Source organism: Lissotriton helveticus, chromosome 9 (genome assembly GCF_964261635.1).
Source record: "Lissotriton helveticus chromosome 9, aLisHel1.1, whole genome shotgun sequence".
Lineage (NCBI taxonomy): Eukaryota > Metazoa > Chordata > Amphibia > Caudata > Salamandridae > Lissotriton > Lissotriton helveticus.
In genome coordinates this window covers 96,491,364-96,505,856 of record NC_136070.1, presented here as the reverse complement: position 1 = coordinate 96,505,856, position 14,493 = coordinate 96,491,364, and the positions used below count along the sequence as shown (strand labels likewise).

At 45.8% G+C, this 14,493-nt stretch overlaps 1 protein-coding gene across 8 annotated transcripts in view; it reads right to left on the bottom strand.

Annotated features, from left to right (window-relative positions):
• The window catches only part of PACS2 (phosphofurin acidic cluster sorting protein 2), a 489,949-nt gene that overhangs the window by 67,959 nt on the left and 407,497 nt on the right, over nt 1–14,493 (bottom strand). For 4 of the 8 annotated variants that reach the window (XM_078659551.1, XM_078659553.1, XM_078659554.1 and 1 more), the window contains exon 7: nt 8,902–8,982. In XM_078659551.1, coding sequence (XP_078515677.1) covers nt 8,902–8,982 — 81 coding nt within the window. The remainder of the gene's footprint in view (nt 1–8,901; nt 8,983–14,493) is intronic. The other 4 variants (XM_078659555.1, XM_078659557.1, XM_078659556.1 and 1 more) reach the window with 1 other exon arrangement.

The following is a 14,493-nucleotide window of genomic DNA, read 5'->3' as shown; positions in this document are numbered from 1 at the left end:
CCCAAACAAATCATGGAATAGGCGCAGCAACTAATTAAAGGTTCTAGCTAGAGTGTGGAGTCACACATCCCAAACAAATCATGGAATAGGCGCACCAACTCACTAAAAGTTCTAGCTAGAGCGTGGAGTCACACATCCCAAACAAATCATGGAATAGGTGCACAACTCATTAAAGGTTCTAGCTAGAGTGTGGAGTCACACATCCCAAACAAACGTCCCAAACAAATCATGGAATAGGTGCACCAACTCATTAAAGGTTCTAGCTAGAGTGGTTAGAAGCACTGGCCCAACTCAAGCTCAATGTCACATAATTCGTACTCTATTGTGTCCGGCTAAGTTGGAAGGCATTTGTCCAAGGTGGGTCCTTTGCTAAATCTCCCAAGGGACTCAAGCCACAAGTCAGGTCGAATCGGTCGCCTTCACCTGCTTCAAAACCCTCAGAATGCTTCACAAGGTCTTTCGATGGATCCCAACAGACATCAGAAGAACTGTCACACAAGCCCTCACCACCAGACGCCTTGACTATGGAAATGTTCTCTGAGCAGGACCCACCACCCACCTCCTCAAACGCCTCCAAGCCATCCAGAATGCAGCAGCAAGAGTCATTCTGGACCTGCCCAGACGATCCCACATCACGACCCACCTCCACAATCTTCACTAGCTCCACGTCAAGAAGAGATGCCACTTCAGACTGCCGACAAAGCCATCCACAACACAGGACCAGAATACCTGAACCATCACCTGACCTTCCACCAAACAGCTGCGGTCGGCCTCCCTGACCCTTGCCACTGCCTCTCGCATCCGTCGCACCCGGGCCGATGGATGCAACTTCTCCCAATTCACCGCAAGGGCCTGCAACCACTTCACCATCCACCTCCGAACCGCTACCTCCCTCGCCAAATCCAGGAGCGACCTCAAGGCCAGGCTGTTTGAATAAGCCCTACCCCACGCAGCGCCTGGATACCCCCTCCCCCAGGGTGATGAGAGCGCTCAAACAAATACTGACTGACTGACACGTCACTGAAAAACTAAAATAAAGCACAATGTATTGATGTTTTTAATGCCATCAACGTGGCTATCTGCCTACCGGGCCAGACTAGTTGGAATTGATTATTTTCCGCATTTATTACAGTGCAGACGAGCTAAGCAACCAGAAAAGCTTTCCTCCACAAACTCAAAAATATATATGACATTTCCGTGGGATTATTAAACGCTGAGATGCCCCCTCTGCAGAAGTCCCGCAGTCAACCTTCCCCCCTGATTTCCAGAGTCCATACTTTGATAGAGCTCTTCCATACAATACTCACAGCAAAGAATGCAAAGCATTTTCTGCAAAATAATCCATTTTATTGGTGAAGAAAGAATATTTGGGATGAAAAATAAGGGGCAATGTCGTGGCAATAAATGGTGCAATTAAGTGCTGTGAAGGTTTTCATGCCTTTATGGAAGCCCTTTAAAAAAGTAATTCTCTGAATGTTATGATATCGATGTCCAATTTTCGTTCACTTTGGCATTATGTTTTTTTAGGGCAGGGCAGCACTTATGATAAAAAATTGAGGCGAACTTTACATAATGCAGAATGATTCATCCATTCACCAATCTCAAGTTACTGCCAAATTGCAAAGGCTACGAAAATTATTGGTCTAATCAGAAACAGAGGAGATGTTGTTTCCTTTTAACATATATTTAATAGTCCATTTCCTTCAAAACAATTAACATTTTCTATAACATTCCAGCCTTTCTCCCAGTACTGCAGATATAGCCTCCAGTATAAAGGAAACCGGGTCAGTTGTTTTACTAAAACCCCGCCGGCCATAAGCCTGACCGGCACCGACTCCTTCCAAGAGAATTTTTTACGATTTTCACTACACGCACCAACATCGTTGGTTAAAATCCCAAACACTAATTGCGCCGATCACCCACGAGGTGGCGCAGCTTTCAAGGTGTTTTTTTGACAGCGAACGCGGAACTATTGTTGGCTCCCTAAACGACCACCAGAGGGCAGACTCAGTCCATGCTAGTGCGCTCATAACTGGGGCACAGCTATCTAAACTTGAACATAAACCCTTCGGCTACTCTGAAGGGAAGCGGATGTGACTTGTAAATGATATCATGGTATTTCAGATACAATACTGATCAGAGGATTATTATAGCGGTGGTGGCGCTCTATAGCTTCCCCAGGGAAGGTTATTCGGAGGCAACAGGGACTGTGGTTCGACACAGTTCCCGCTGCGTCCGAATAACCTTGTCACGAATTGGGAAAGCTGTTTAAATGATAGACGCAGTTCAGGCCGGGGAATATTATAATTAGGGCTCACTGTTTTATGGTATTTATTTTTTTGACAATTCCTTCTGTATTTATCCATATTTATTTTGTGCTCGTTTTAGCTGTATTTTTCCATATTTATTTTAGGTTTTGTGAAAAAATGAAGCCGAAATGTGTATATTTCTACATTTATTTAGCAAGTTAATGTACACTCGTGCCTGAACGCCTGCCAGGTTTCAATGATTTAAACACACTCAGATGATAAAACATGCCATTTTTAGAATTAAACTGATATTTAAGGCATTTTACTTACATTCCCTTTTTTTACCCCCTTGCCGGTTTAATCACCCTCTTGCCTGTTTAACCCCTTCGGTGCTCATGACGGAGCGGTTCCGTCATGAGCGTCGGTTGAGCTGTGCTCATGACGGAACCGTTCCGTCATGACCACACCCGTTTTTTAGAACGTTCAGCACAGCGCGAAAATTCGCGCCGCACTGAACGGGTTAATCTGCACAGCTATTGGCCTTTCAGTCATGGGTTGACATCCTATAGAATCACTCAAAAAATGCCAACTTCCCTTTTTATTCACATTTAAAAATAAATACAGACAGGAATGTAAATGTTTTTCTGTCTGTAAAAATCTGCAAAAACGGAAAACACGGAGCCTTAATTATAATCAAATCATCTGATTCCACTACTTCTTCTAACTGGCATGATTTTTCAAACTCTCAAGCGTACGATGAGTTAGAGTACTTATTGCGCGGACACATTTGTACCCACCGGAAGCAATTACAAACAGGGGCGGACTGTTTATTCCACCGAACATTTCCCAGGTGCATGGCTGCCGAGGTTTCAGATTGCTGTGTGTGAGATTTTTATATTTTCAGCGTAATTATGAGTAACATTTCAACCACTATGAGCGACACTTTCTCATGAGCAAAATCAGGCAATGAAGACCTGCCCAACTGGACAAATGCATTCCTGTAAACGTAAATTAAATTAGGAAGATTAATGACTTTACAACTTTGTGCAGCCTGCAGAGACTCAAGGGTCTGCAATGTAGAGCTGCTCAGCAGCTGTACATGTACTTACAGTACAGTGCGCAGCTGAATGATGACGCGCTCCTGTAAAAGTAATTGCATTTGATTGATCAGTGACAATTACCACAACAATACATAGTCTATGTCACTGCCTCATCGCACGTTACAGTTTGACTCATGGCTGCTGGCAGCACATTGCTAACTCAGGGGTCTATTTCTGGTGGGTGCAATGCCCCCCAGCTATCCTCTGCAGATGCCAACCATGCTAGTACTTGGTAGGGCTGTGCTGTGTCAGTGTGCACCGATTCATGACGTTCAAGCAATATGGCAGGCTCAGCTGCGACGTGCACCGGTAGCACGCGGGTGCAGTCTAGCAGAGGAATTGACTTGCGCGGCTGCATTCATTACTCCGCTGCACTAGACTGCAGTGCAGGACGGCCAGACTGCTGAGGCACATGGCACCACTCTGTGGAGGCCGCGGTCCTGCGAGTTGGAGGCGGTGAACGACGGTCGGTCTCCAAATCATTACGCCGATGGGCCATACAGCACAATGCAGTGTGAGCTGCAGTGGCGGGCTAATAGCTGCAGTAGTTTAAGTTGACTCAGGTTACCACACTGATATGTACCTCAACCGTACGCTCGTGCCGCGGGTAACCGGTCCCATGACCTATAGGTGTTTGTGTCTCACTGTCCTGGCTGTTTCGGCAGTTGCGATTGGGCAACTGATCACAATTGACTCGTGACATCCTGAGTCAATCTGAACAGCCGTGCCGGGGTGTTGTTGGGTGAAACCTTCTAGCCAGCTGAGCTAAAAGCGAGCTGAGCCAGACCCCAAGCTTAGCTTGCGGGAAGTAGCACGGACGCACGCTGCCAGCTAAGAGCTTTGCTCAGTGTAGTGTTATTAAGCAGTGCTACAGACGCTTGCTTAGGAGGTGCTATAAATGCATGACAATGCATCTCAGTGCTGTGATGCGGACCACCACACTGAAATGAGATAGTCTAACGCCCGATGAGTGGTACTTGGCAAGGCTGCTGTGGGCTGGTGCAAGTGGAGTAATGAAACCTGAGGGGGCCTCCTGCAAAGTACATGGAGGGGGGACCCCCACGCTACAGACCCAGTCAGGGGCTCTCAGGCCAGAGGCTGGCCATCCATGCAGGGTGCCGGAGGGCCCCTCCCCGAAGCTTGGGCCCCCTTGCACTGTGGTGGCTATTGTTACGCCACAGTCTGGAGCAATTGGTGGCCAGTTTTCGAAGGCAGAGGGCCACTGGGGGAGCCTCTGCTACCTTCTCCAGCTCCCCTGGGTTAATTATAGCTGGTACACAGGGGCTTTAGGAGAAATGGAAGAAACAAGAGGAAGTGAAAGACAAAAGAAGAAAGAGAGGACAGTGGAGAAAGGGGTGGGGCAGGTTTGAACATTTTTGCCAGGGTTGATTTTGGTTCCCACTTTGACGATGATCACAAGTTCTTTCAGCAAATGCTGGGTGTGCTGCAGATAATATAACAGTCTTCTTCACAGTAGTAAATTAGAAAAAACATCTGAAGGGGCCCGGGTAGGGTTGTCACTTGGCTGTTTTTATACTGAAATACCCAGGATTTTTATGTCCCAGCCAATTTGAGGAAAATCACCAAAAAACGTGTTGGAAATCACCATTTTTTGCATGGCATTCCCCCAGATTATTTGCAGTGTGTAGCATTTGGACTCTGTGTGCTTTTTTTGCTTGACCTTTTGTGAAATTTAACACTAGATTAGTGGCGACTGGCACGGATTAGGTGTCTATATTGTGGTAGAAACCCCTCCTTTGGAATATGGTAAGATTATCCTATATGCCATGACTGTGATAATTGGTTCGTTGGAATGGTGCAAAAGACACACAATTGATGGACGGAATGCAGAACAAATCAAAACATTCACCCACCAGTCAAGAGATCTGGGTTAAATCCATCATTCCTTTGCTCATTACTCCACCCCAGTTTGGTTCCAGCTATATGCAAATCAGTCTGGACCCTGTGCCTCATGGGAACAGTCCAGACCGAACTGCCAAGCCCTTGCTCACTGTGCCACTGATTTCAAGCTAGCCTGGCTGATGAAGGGTGACATACCCTGAAACCGGTCCCAGGATGCTTGTTTCTGGTCCAGGGAGGACCTGGCTTGGCAGTTCGGTCTGGACTGTTCCAATGAGGCACAGGGTCAAGACTGATTTACATATGGATGGGTCTTAACTGGGGTAGCACGGTGAGCAAAAGAACAATGGATTTAACCCAGATCTCTTCAATGGGGGGTGAATGTATGATTCATTCGGCATTCCGTCAATCATTTGTTTGCATAGCACTTTTTGCACTATGTGGGATGGGTATGCCCAGACGTGGGTCTCTTGCTCACTGTGCCACTGGATTCAAGCTAGCCTGGCTGTAGACAGGTGACATACTCTGAAACCGGTCCCAGGATACTTGTTTCCGGGAACAAGGAGGACCTGGCTTGGCAGTTCGGTCTGGACTGTTCCCATGAGGCACAGGGTTAAGACTGATTTGCATATGGCTGGGTCTAAACTGGGGTGGCAAAATGAGCAAAAGAATGATGGATTTAACCCAGATCTCTTGACTGGGGGTGAATGTATGATTCATTCAGCATTCCGTCCATCATTTGTTTGCTTAGCTCCCGTTATTAAAGATGGCAAGCTTCTTGCATTTAAAAATGTATACAATAAACTTTGCGTAAGTAGTGCAGAACTTAAATAGTACCCTTCTGCCTCATACGCCACCCCCTCCTTGAGATGGCCCTGCGGCACGAAGGGTCAACACTGTACCACAAAATGTCCTTGTTGAGGCAGGCTGGTCATTAACCTTATTGGGCTAATGTCCGGTCATTTTGAAGGCTTTATGGACATCACTACAGCGTCAGTGGTGCGTCCGTGCAAGTGTTTACACTTCTTTGTGTCCCCATTCCTATTGGAAAGCGTGTTTTTTAAAGCGGTGTTGTGCAGGACACCTTCTGCGCTGCTGTTTCTTGGTCAAAGTCACGTGATAAACTGATGTGGACACCTCACAGGCACGTCTGCACAGCGCATGCTCGTAGCGTGCAGAGCTGCGCGAGGAATATCCTCCATGGACCACGAGAGTATCTCATTCTGCTCCTGTTTCTATAGTATAAATTATATATGAGGAGTAGCTGTGGGGTCTGTAAGGGGTATGGAACACGCTTTATAAGGAAAATGCTACTTATCAGTATGCATCTGTTCTTGGCATGTAGAGCTGCAGATTCACACACTATGCATAGACAGCTGCAGAGTCATTAGGGTCTGCAAGGGGTATGGAAAGCACTTTATAAATGCCAATACAATGGGCACTTCAAGAAACAACTTTCAGGATATAATATGCTTGAGGGCTTCATGCCATATATAAAAGCACTGACATATCTTTGTTAGAGCACCCTGAAAACCCCAAGGTGCAAAGTTTACCCGTTATAAAAAATCTACATAAATAGGGCCAGTATATAAAAACCTAGTTGAGATGCTTTCATGCACACATTAGACTGCATTTTAGATGAAAGACACAGTTCATGTGGTACTTGCATCGGTCTCCAAGTGCACACCTCTGGGCCGCAGCAGGGCATCAGATGGTGGATGCAGAATGAGGAAGAAGTAAAATGTAAATGTAAATTGATACTTGTATAGCGCACTACTCACCCGCAAGGGTCTCAAGGCGCTTGTACGAATACCGCTGTGGAACCCATCCTGGCTTTCCCTGTGAGGTGTCCACTCCTGGGCACCCCCAAGGTGGAGGCCAGGCATCCTTAGCGTTGTGGGGGCCGTTGTGGAGATTAAGCAAGCTATTGCCCAGAGTTGCAGAGTGGGACTCCATGATTGGAATAGGCACCGAGGCGAGAATTATCAGGTCCGTGGAATTTTTGATCCCAAGACCCGCCGAGGCGGGGAATTGAACCCTGGTCCCGGGCTAGACCTCTGCATCAGGATCTGCCGCTCTAACCATTGAGCCACACTTCTCCACAGAAGCAGTGTTCCCATGTACAGTCATCGTTCTGAAATCACTGCTAAAGGTGCCAGTGTTTTTATAGACTCTGATCTCATTGAGAAATGTTTAAAAAATATGCCAGAAATACGGGCGCAATGCAACCCGACTAGCCACGGACCACCTACAAGTTATGTGAAAAGCTGGACTGCCCCAGATCATTGGTAAAAGTTTGGCAACTTCTTGTAACCACAATGCAGTTGATGCAGCACAAACAGCAATCTTGTTGGCATCTCTATCCCACAGACACAGCAGACACCCCCCGTAAGCACTGCATCAAGCCACAAATAGATACATACTAAAGCCTGGATTTAAGCTTCTGACTCGCCTACTTGTTAACGAGCCGAACCCTCAGCCTGGTGCTTCCAACAACATCTGACTAAAGATGCCGGAATCAACTCTCTAATTCTACCCAAACCAAAACTTGCCAATGGTGACCTCCACTAAATCTTACCCCCAGGACAGAGCAGATGAGGTCCATTGAGCGCCGCCCGTGGCTTTTCTGCTGTGTAGGATTCACATACAAGTAGTACCAGTGAACTCCATCTACAGTAAATATCTATTCTGTAAGTGTCTTTAGAAATCAATAATGCCAACACCAATAACCTAGCAGTGAAGTTCCCTCCGCCAAAGTAATAAAGTCCTCTGTTGTAGTACAGGAAACCAACTCTAAGGTGTTAGACTGGACGGTGTGGGTGTAATTGGCGAGGGAAACCAGTGTAGGCTTAGGAAGCCAAGAAAAGGTCAGATTAGGGTAAAGGGACTACAGTGGCCACCAGGCATCTAGGCGCTATTGATGCAGGACATCTGGCACCATTGGGACAGAACATCATGAACACAAGCCCCCGGAAGGATCAGTAGATTCAAAACATTCACGGCCTGCACATCCTGCTTGGGGCTACGATCACCACTTCTTTATGGCTGTTTTTTCAAAAGTGAAAGCCACTCTGAAAATATTATAGGGATCCCTTATGGTAAAGAGGTATTTCATGTCTTGCTTGGAGGTCAACAGATGCCCTATGCCTCATGTTTCCACTCTGTTTGAGCTCTGATCAGGGATCCTGCTCCTGAGCAAACATGGTGGTGGGGTATGACTGTCTGACCCTCCCAGATCACCCCGCGCACCGTGGAGATGTTATGAGTGTGTGATAGCACGTATGTGGCTATTGGAGTCCAGTACACCCTTGAAATTGAAATAAGAAGCATGTTAATAAGCCTACACTGAAATGCGTTAGTCTAACGCCCGATGCGTGGTACTTAGCAGGGCTGACTTGGTATTCATGAAGTTAATTGCCTTTAGGATGCATTATTTAATCATTACAAGATGAGGATTAGGGCTAACCAGACAAAAGCCAGCAGAGCTGTAAATAAACAAGTTCATCTACTACATACTTTTGGTTTCCCGCCTACCATCAGTGGTGAAAGTGCTTCCCAACAACGAACAAAAACAAGTGGTGTAGTTCTAGGCGCCTCAAGAGAGCCTGTCATAAACAAAAACAACAAAACGACATCCCAACCCATGAAGCATGCGCCCTCCCGTCCTGTTAGTAAAATGAATCTCCACCGACCCGGGTTATTGACGTCGTTCTTACTATCGATCTCCGCTGCTTCTTCGGCTTCCCCACGTCATACTCATCGTCATCCAAGTCCTAAGGAAAGAGAAGAAAATTAGAGTGGGAAACAATGTTTCTCAGTTGCCTGAGGTTAAAGACAAGGCGGAAATGTGTCCGACTTCAATCAATGGTGCAAGAACAGGAAACAAGCCCGGCGTTCCCTGGTTTCACTGGTAAAGCCTGGTATAGAACCATCTTGGGCTCAAAATGGGGCAGTCATCTGGGAGGTATAATTCAAAGATCTTAACCTAAAAACTCGCTGCTTTTTGCCAGCACATGATAAATGTATTCAGAAGTTTCTATAATGAGCTATTCTGATAATTTCCGTTTTAATTTATTTTAAAGTTTTTAAGACAATCAGAGCACTGAAAAAGATAAGCACAAGTAACACTGAACATAAAAGATAGAGCATAAATGAGTATAAACGCAAAAAAAAAATCTACAAATTGGAAAAAATTTAACTACTGACTTTCAGCAGTGTAATTGGGGTGTTAGGCGGTCCATGCAACAACAAAAAATACACACTAGGTAACGTATCTGAACCACATTCTTATAAATGTAAGCAGATTAAGAAATTAAAATATCGAGTGTGTTCACGCTTTTTTAATGATTTTGTTCTGAAACAATGACCCTTTACTGCTCCCTCTTTCCCTTTGTTGAACAGTTTTCCTATTGTTTCAACATACAAACTTTAAGAGCAGTCAATTGCATGCGTGGCACCGATTTGTTTATCATTGTGTTATTTGACTTTTGCATACCGGCTTGGCAAATGTGTATTTTACCTTAATAATGTTCATTGGTGTAATGCTTTACTTCAATACGATCTTTCTGTAAATCGCACTAAATAAAGAAATTAAAAAGGATACACAAACAACCACCTGGTCTTAGAAACTGAAAACAATATCAGGTTAAATTGTCTCCTTAACAAAAGCTCCTAGAGACAGACTGTGGGGTGGTTTACATAGTTCCAAGTGTGCTGGATCTTACCACGGACTGAGAGAGTTTTTTCCCAGAGCGGAGCATCAGGATTTTGAAAACTGGGTAGGACTAAGCAGCGTGTTTCAGCAGTTTTCTGCATGAATGGGGTTAAAGCATTCACCTGGAGCACAGGAGATTGTTATGATGACTGTCAACGGGCTGAGACCAATGAGAGCTGAATATTAAATATTAATTTTTACCCACATAATTGGGCACATTTTTACAACTTTACAGAGTTTGCAAAGTTTGTCAACTTTGCAAAAAATATTCATACATGCAAACTTTCTAACATAAACGTTTTCCTATCAAGCATTTACTTGTAGGAATGTGTTGCCACAATATGGGAGCTTGTTTGAGTTGTTTTTGCCCCCGAATAAATAGCTTTGTGGGATTTTTATCCCAGGTTTCTTTTTAGGTCTCGCCTAGGCAGCACTAGTGCGGTCTCTTCGAGGCATGCTGTATTCATGATCTGGGCATTAAGCTTTACCCATCTTAACAATTGGCTCCTCTTCCTGTCCTTTGTAAATGATGGCTTTTGATTTGTCAATAGACTTAGTAGTCCCTCTTTAGTACCTCCCTCTCTCCTGTTACCTCTCATAAGGACAGCCCCTCTTACATGTGTTCTTACTCTCTAGCTTTCATTAGCAGTTAAGGAGAACTATTTACTTAATGTCTTGTAGAAGCAGGCACAACATGCTGTGCCATCACATAGCAATGGCAGTTGCTTCTTTTATATCCAGCCCGACCCAACACTGCCTCTTTAAAGCAACGCTTTAGAGTGGCATCCACCCCCTCCCCCTTTGATTTCAAATAATATATTTGTTCCCAAGCAGCTCAGCATCCAGCACTTCAGCAATGGCAGCTGCACACACCATTCATGGGATGCTGCTTCAACAATGGCGGCAGCTTCTTGTTTTTATTTTCAGCGAGCCATGCGTGCTTTCAGTTTCACAATGGCGGGCAGCAACGCTTCCTCATTGCTCCTCCCACAGCCATTTGTTGCTCTGCCCGACCTCTTTCTTCTCTCGATGCGGGTCTCACCTCTGGCAGACCTCAACGCCCCATAAGACCATGGAAACAACACACCGACTCCATTCTACAAACTTCTCCCTAAACATCCACAGACAATTACATTTGTATTTCTTCCGCCCTCCGTCCCTTATTATCCCTTTATTAATCCTTTTTATCAACACATCGGATTACCTGTGGCTGTTATACTGCAATTTGTGTGATTTCATAATCAAGGATGCTACAGCTCATCTATATTTAAACGTGTCTCGTCATTCAAGAGACTTTTTCTTTTTTGCAGGCAAATGCTTTTTTCTAATTAATAGTATGAATAGCTGTTATAAGAATGAGCTGCCACCTCTCTAGTGCAGCTAATCCGGTTATAGGGGCATGATCGCTGAAGTTTGCTCTCTGCGGAAGTGTCTGTCATTCCTAGTGGTCAACCGCAAACCTAGTTGAGATGCACAAACACTTCCGCAGAGAGCAAACAAGTGCACAGAAAATCCTCCGGGTGGTTGCAAATGTTCGACTCAATAAGTTTACAATATAATTATTTTTATGGACTACTACATATTCACACTACAGAATGCTGCGGCCTGTCATTTGACCTCATGGTAGGCCAGAGTATCATCCTTTGGAGATGTGTTGGGGTGGTAGAGGTCCTAATCAGGGTCACCCCAGGAACCACTGGTAGGATTTAAGTCAAAGAATTGATCAGAAAGGTCAAAGGAACCACAAAGACTGCCAGAGTGGGAAATGGTGTGTGGAGACCCCTCAGGTGACTCTGGCGGAGGCAGAAGGAATGGTATGCATAAGCAAGGTGCTACTGAAGGTGCAATTGGTGGTGGAGGCAGGGATGTAGGTGGAGGATGTGGAAGAGGCTTGGTGTGCCTGTCTCTTTGGTGCTGGCTCAGTGGAGAGAGAGGCTTTGAAGAAGGTCCACCCTCGAAGGTGAGTATCCTCTTGCTGGGAAGGGTCTCTGATGGCTTCCGCAGGGGTGGCTTTGCCGAAATCTTCCTAGTGACTTCTACCTGGCGTCAAGCTAATTCTGGAGCATCTCTAGGAAAGGGACCTCTGATTCTTTGGATTCAGATGCTGATAAGGGTTTTGGAATCAACAGGAGCTTTGGTATTGGCTTTGCTCATGTCTTCGGCACCGTACTGGTGGTGCAAGCGATGATACTTACAACCCTTCGCATATGTAGGGCTCTTAGACCAGTGACGGTCGAGCCCCTTGGATGAAGCCATGGTCAAATCTGAAGTCTTGCCGCCTAGAGCCCGTGGATGGTGGAGGCACTAAAGGGGGCGTATGTGTGTCCATTCTTGGGGTTCTACATTAGTGTGGGACCATTTGTGCTTGTAGGCATGGGTCTCGGGCCAGGCGGTGTCCTGATGGGCCTGGGCGTGGTCTTCATACTAGGGTGATCTTGGTGACCTGTACTGCCTCATGGTTTGATGGACTCGAATCTCCTGACTTACTGGCAGTCGCCTGCCCTGCTAGGATTCCAGATGGGCCAGCCTCTTTGCCCTCTTCGGCACCAAAGGTATTTTCCTTCTCAAAGAGAGCTGAAATATCGGAAGATGCCTGCTGGTGCACCTTGCGTCAAACCAAATGCTTTTTCCTTCAATACTTTAAGAGTTTGCTTCAAATGGAAAGTGAGGCAGAGCTCCAAGAGGTATCCTCTTGACAAGTTGCAAGACCAACCACAGATATTTGGAATTGAACTGGGGGCAACATTAGAAAGGCACCCCCTCTATCGGCTCCTTCTGGTCTGCACTGTCTGGTACTGAGGACCGAAGAACAGCATGTGCTCCCAGAAGGGCATGTGGAAGTCTGCGGTATCCAGCATTGGCCATCAGCACCTTCAGTGGACTGTGAGAAGGAGGCACAACGAAAGACTAGGACTGGTTGTTCGTACATGCCTGTATCAAAAACTAACCAAGAGGGCCCGAAAAAACTTGGTCAGGACACGACAAACTCTGAGCCCTCTTGGTGAGCGTCCAAATCGGAAGGCAGAAAAAAATACAATCTAACATGGAGTCTGTGCCCATCCACATTTCCTCATAGGGAGGAGTCAACACAACAATCAATCAATCAAGCATTTGTAAAGCGCACACTGTCACCCTTGGGGGTATCTGGGCGTTGTGCCAGTGTCCAAGAGCCAGGTCTTGAGTGCCTTTCTGAAATCTGTCAGTGAGGGGGCCGTAAGGAGCTCGAAGACAAGGTTGTTTATGGTCTTGGCAGTGATGTAGGAAAAGGAGTAGCCACCTATGCGGCTGCGATGGAAGCGGGGGTTTTGTGCAGTGGTGAATAAGGAGGAGCACAGGTGTTTGGAGGGTTGTTGGAAGATCAGCCAATGGTTGCTGTAGGCAGGTCCTAGGTTGTGAAAGGCTTTGTAGGTGTGTGTGAGGATCTTGAACTGGCATCTCTTCTGGATGGTGAGCCAGTGGCGGTCTCTACGGTGGGGGGCAATGTGGTTTAATTTGAGGAGGTACAGGATGAGTCTGGCTGGGGCGTTCTGTATGGTCTGGAGTATTCTAAGGAGCTGGGTGCGTATACCAGCGTAGGGTAGAAAGTCACATCTTGTGACTAGAAAGACTCCTACGAAGAAAAACAAGTTGCAAATGTCCGATCCCGACATTAGATGGCAGTAGTATGCAGAGCACCTTTATCCACAGCCATACATGCTGGAAACCAACTGACAGTCGGGCTCTCTCGTTTCTGGGGTGTACAAATAGTTCCTGCAACATGACACGGGTACAGTTCATCACTCTGGGGGAGAGAACTAGTGACGTAGGCAGCATCTAACTTCTCGTCTGATGAGAATTTAAAAAAATTCCCCACTAGGGATGCATACAAGGAGTTCCGTCTGCAAATAATCTATAATACACAGGATTCTGCAATCCCTGCATACAAACGCCTCTCTAATTTTTTTATAATAGGAGACTTCTGACCATGCAGTTGCCTATTAGAAAGAAATGTAATAGGCAAAGAAATGATGTAGTCACCCACCTGTATGAACTTGTTACAGTTGGGTTCAGAGGTCACAATGCTTGCTGCAAGAGCCAGCAGCCATACGAAAAATGCACGCTAGGAGACCGAGCATAATTAAAGCAGCTGTTTAAAGAAGGAAAACAAAATGTTGCTTTTTTTTTTTACTTCTGCTCTGTTTTTCTAGCTTCATGGTGACATTCAGAAAGGAGATATTTATAGCAGCATGATTATTTTTTGCACTCCTTAAGTAATTATGGAAGTAAGAATTTCTCTGCATGTTCTAGACTTTTGTTAAAAAAACTTTTTAACTGGGTTGATACTAAACATGTTTGGGTTCGGTGCAGCCACGATATAGCTAGATATCTTGTAATGACTGATGTCACCTATATGTATTGAAATGGCTGATCGACCTCTCAAAGTCTGGAGAATCGACTCTGGGGGTTGTAGGGGTCTCCTGCTCATGCAGGGCACCCTCACACTTATAACCAAGCACCTTGCCCTCAGGACTGAAGACCCTGCCGTAGCGGTGACTTAGAGGTTTTAAGTGCAGTGACCTCAGATATAAGG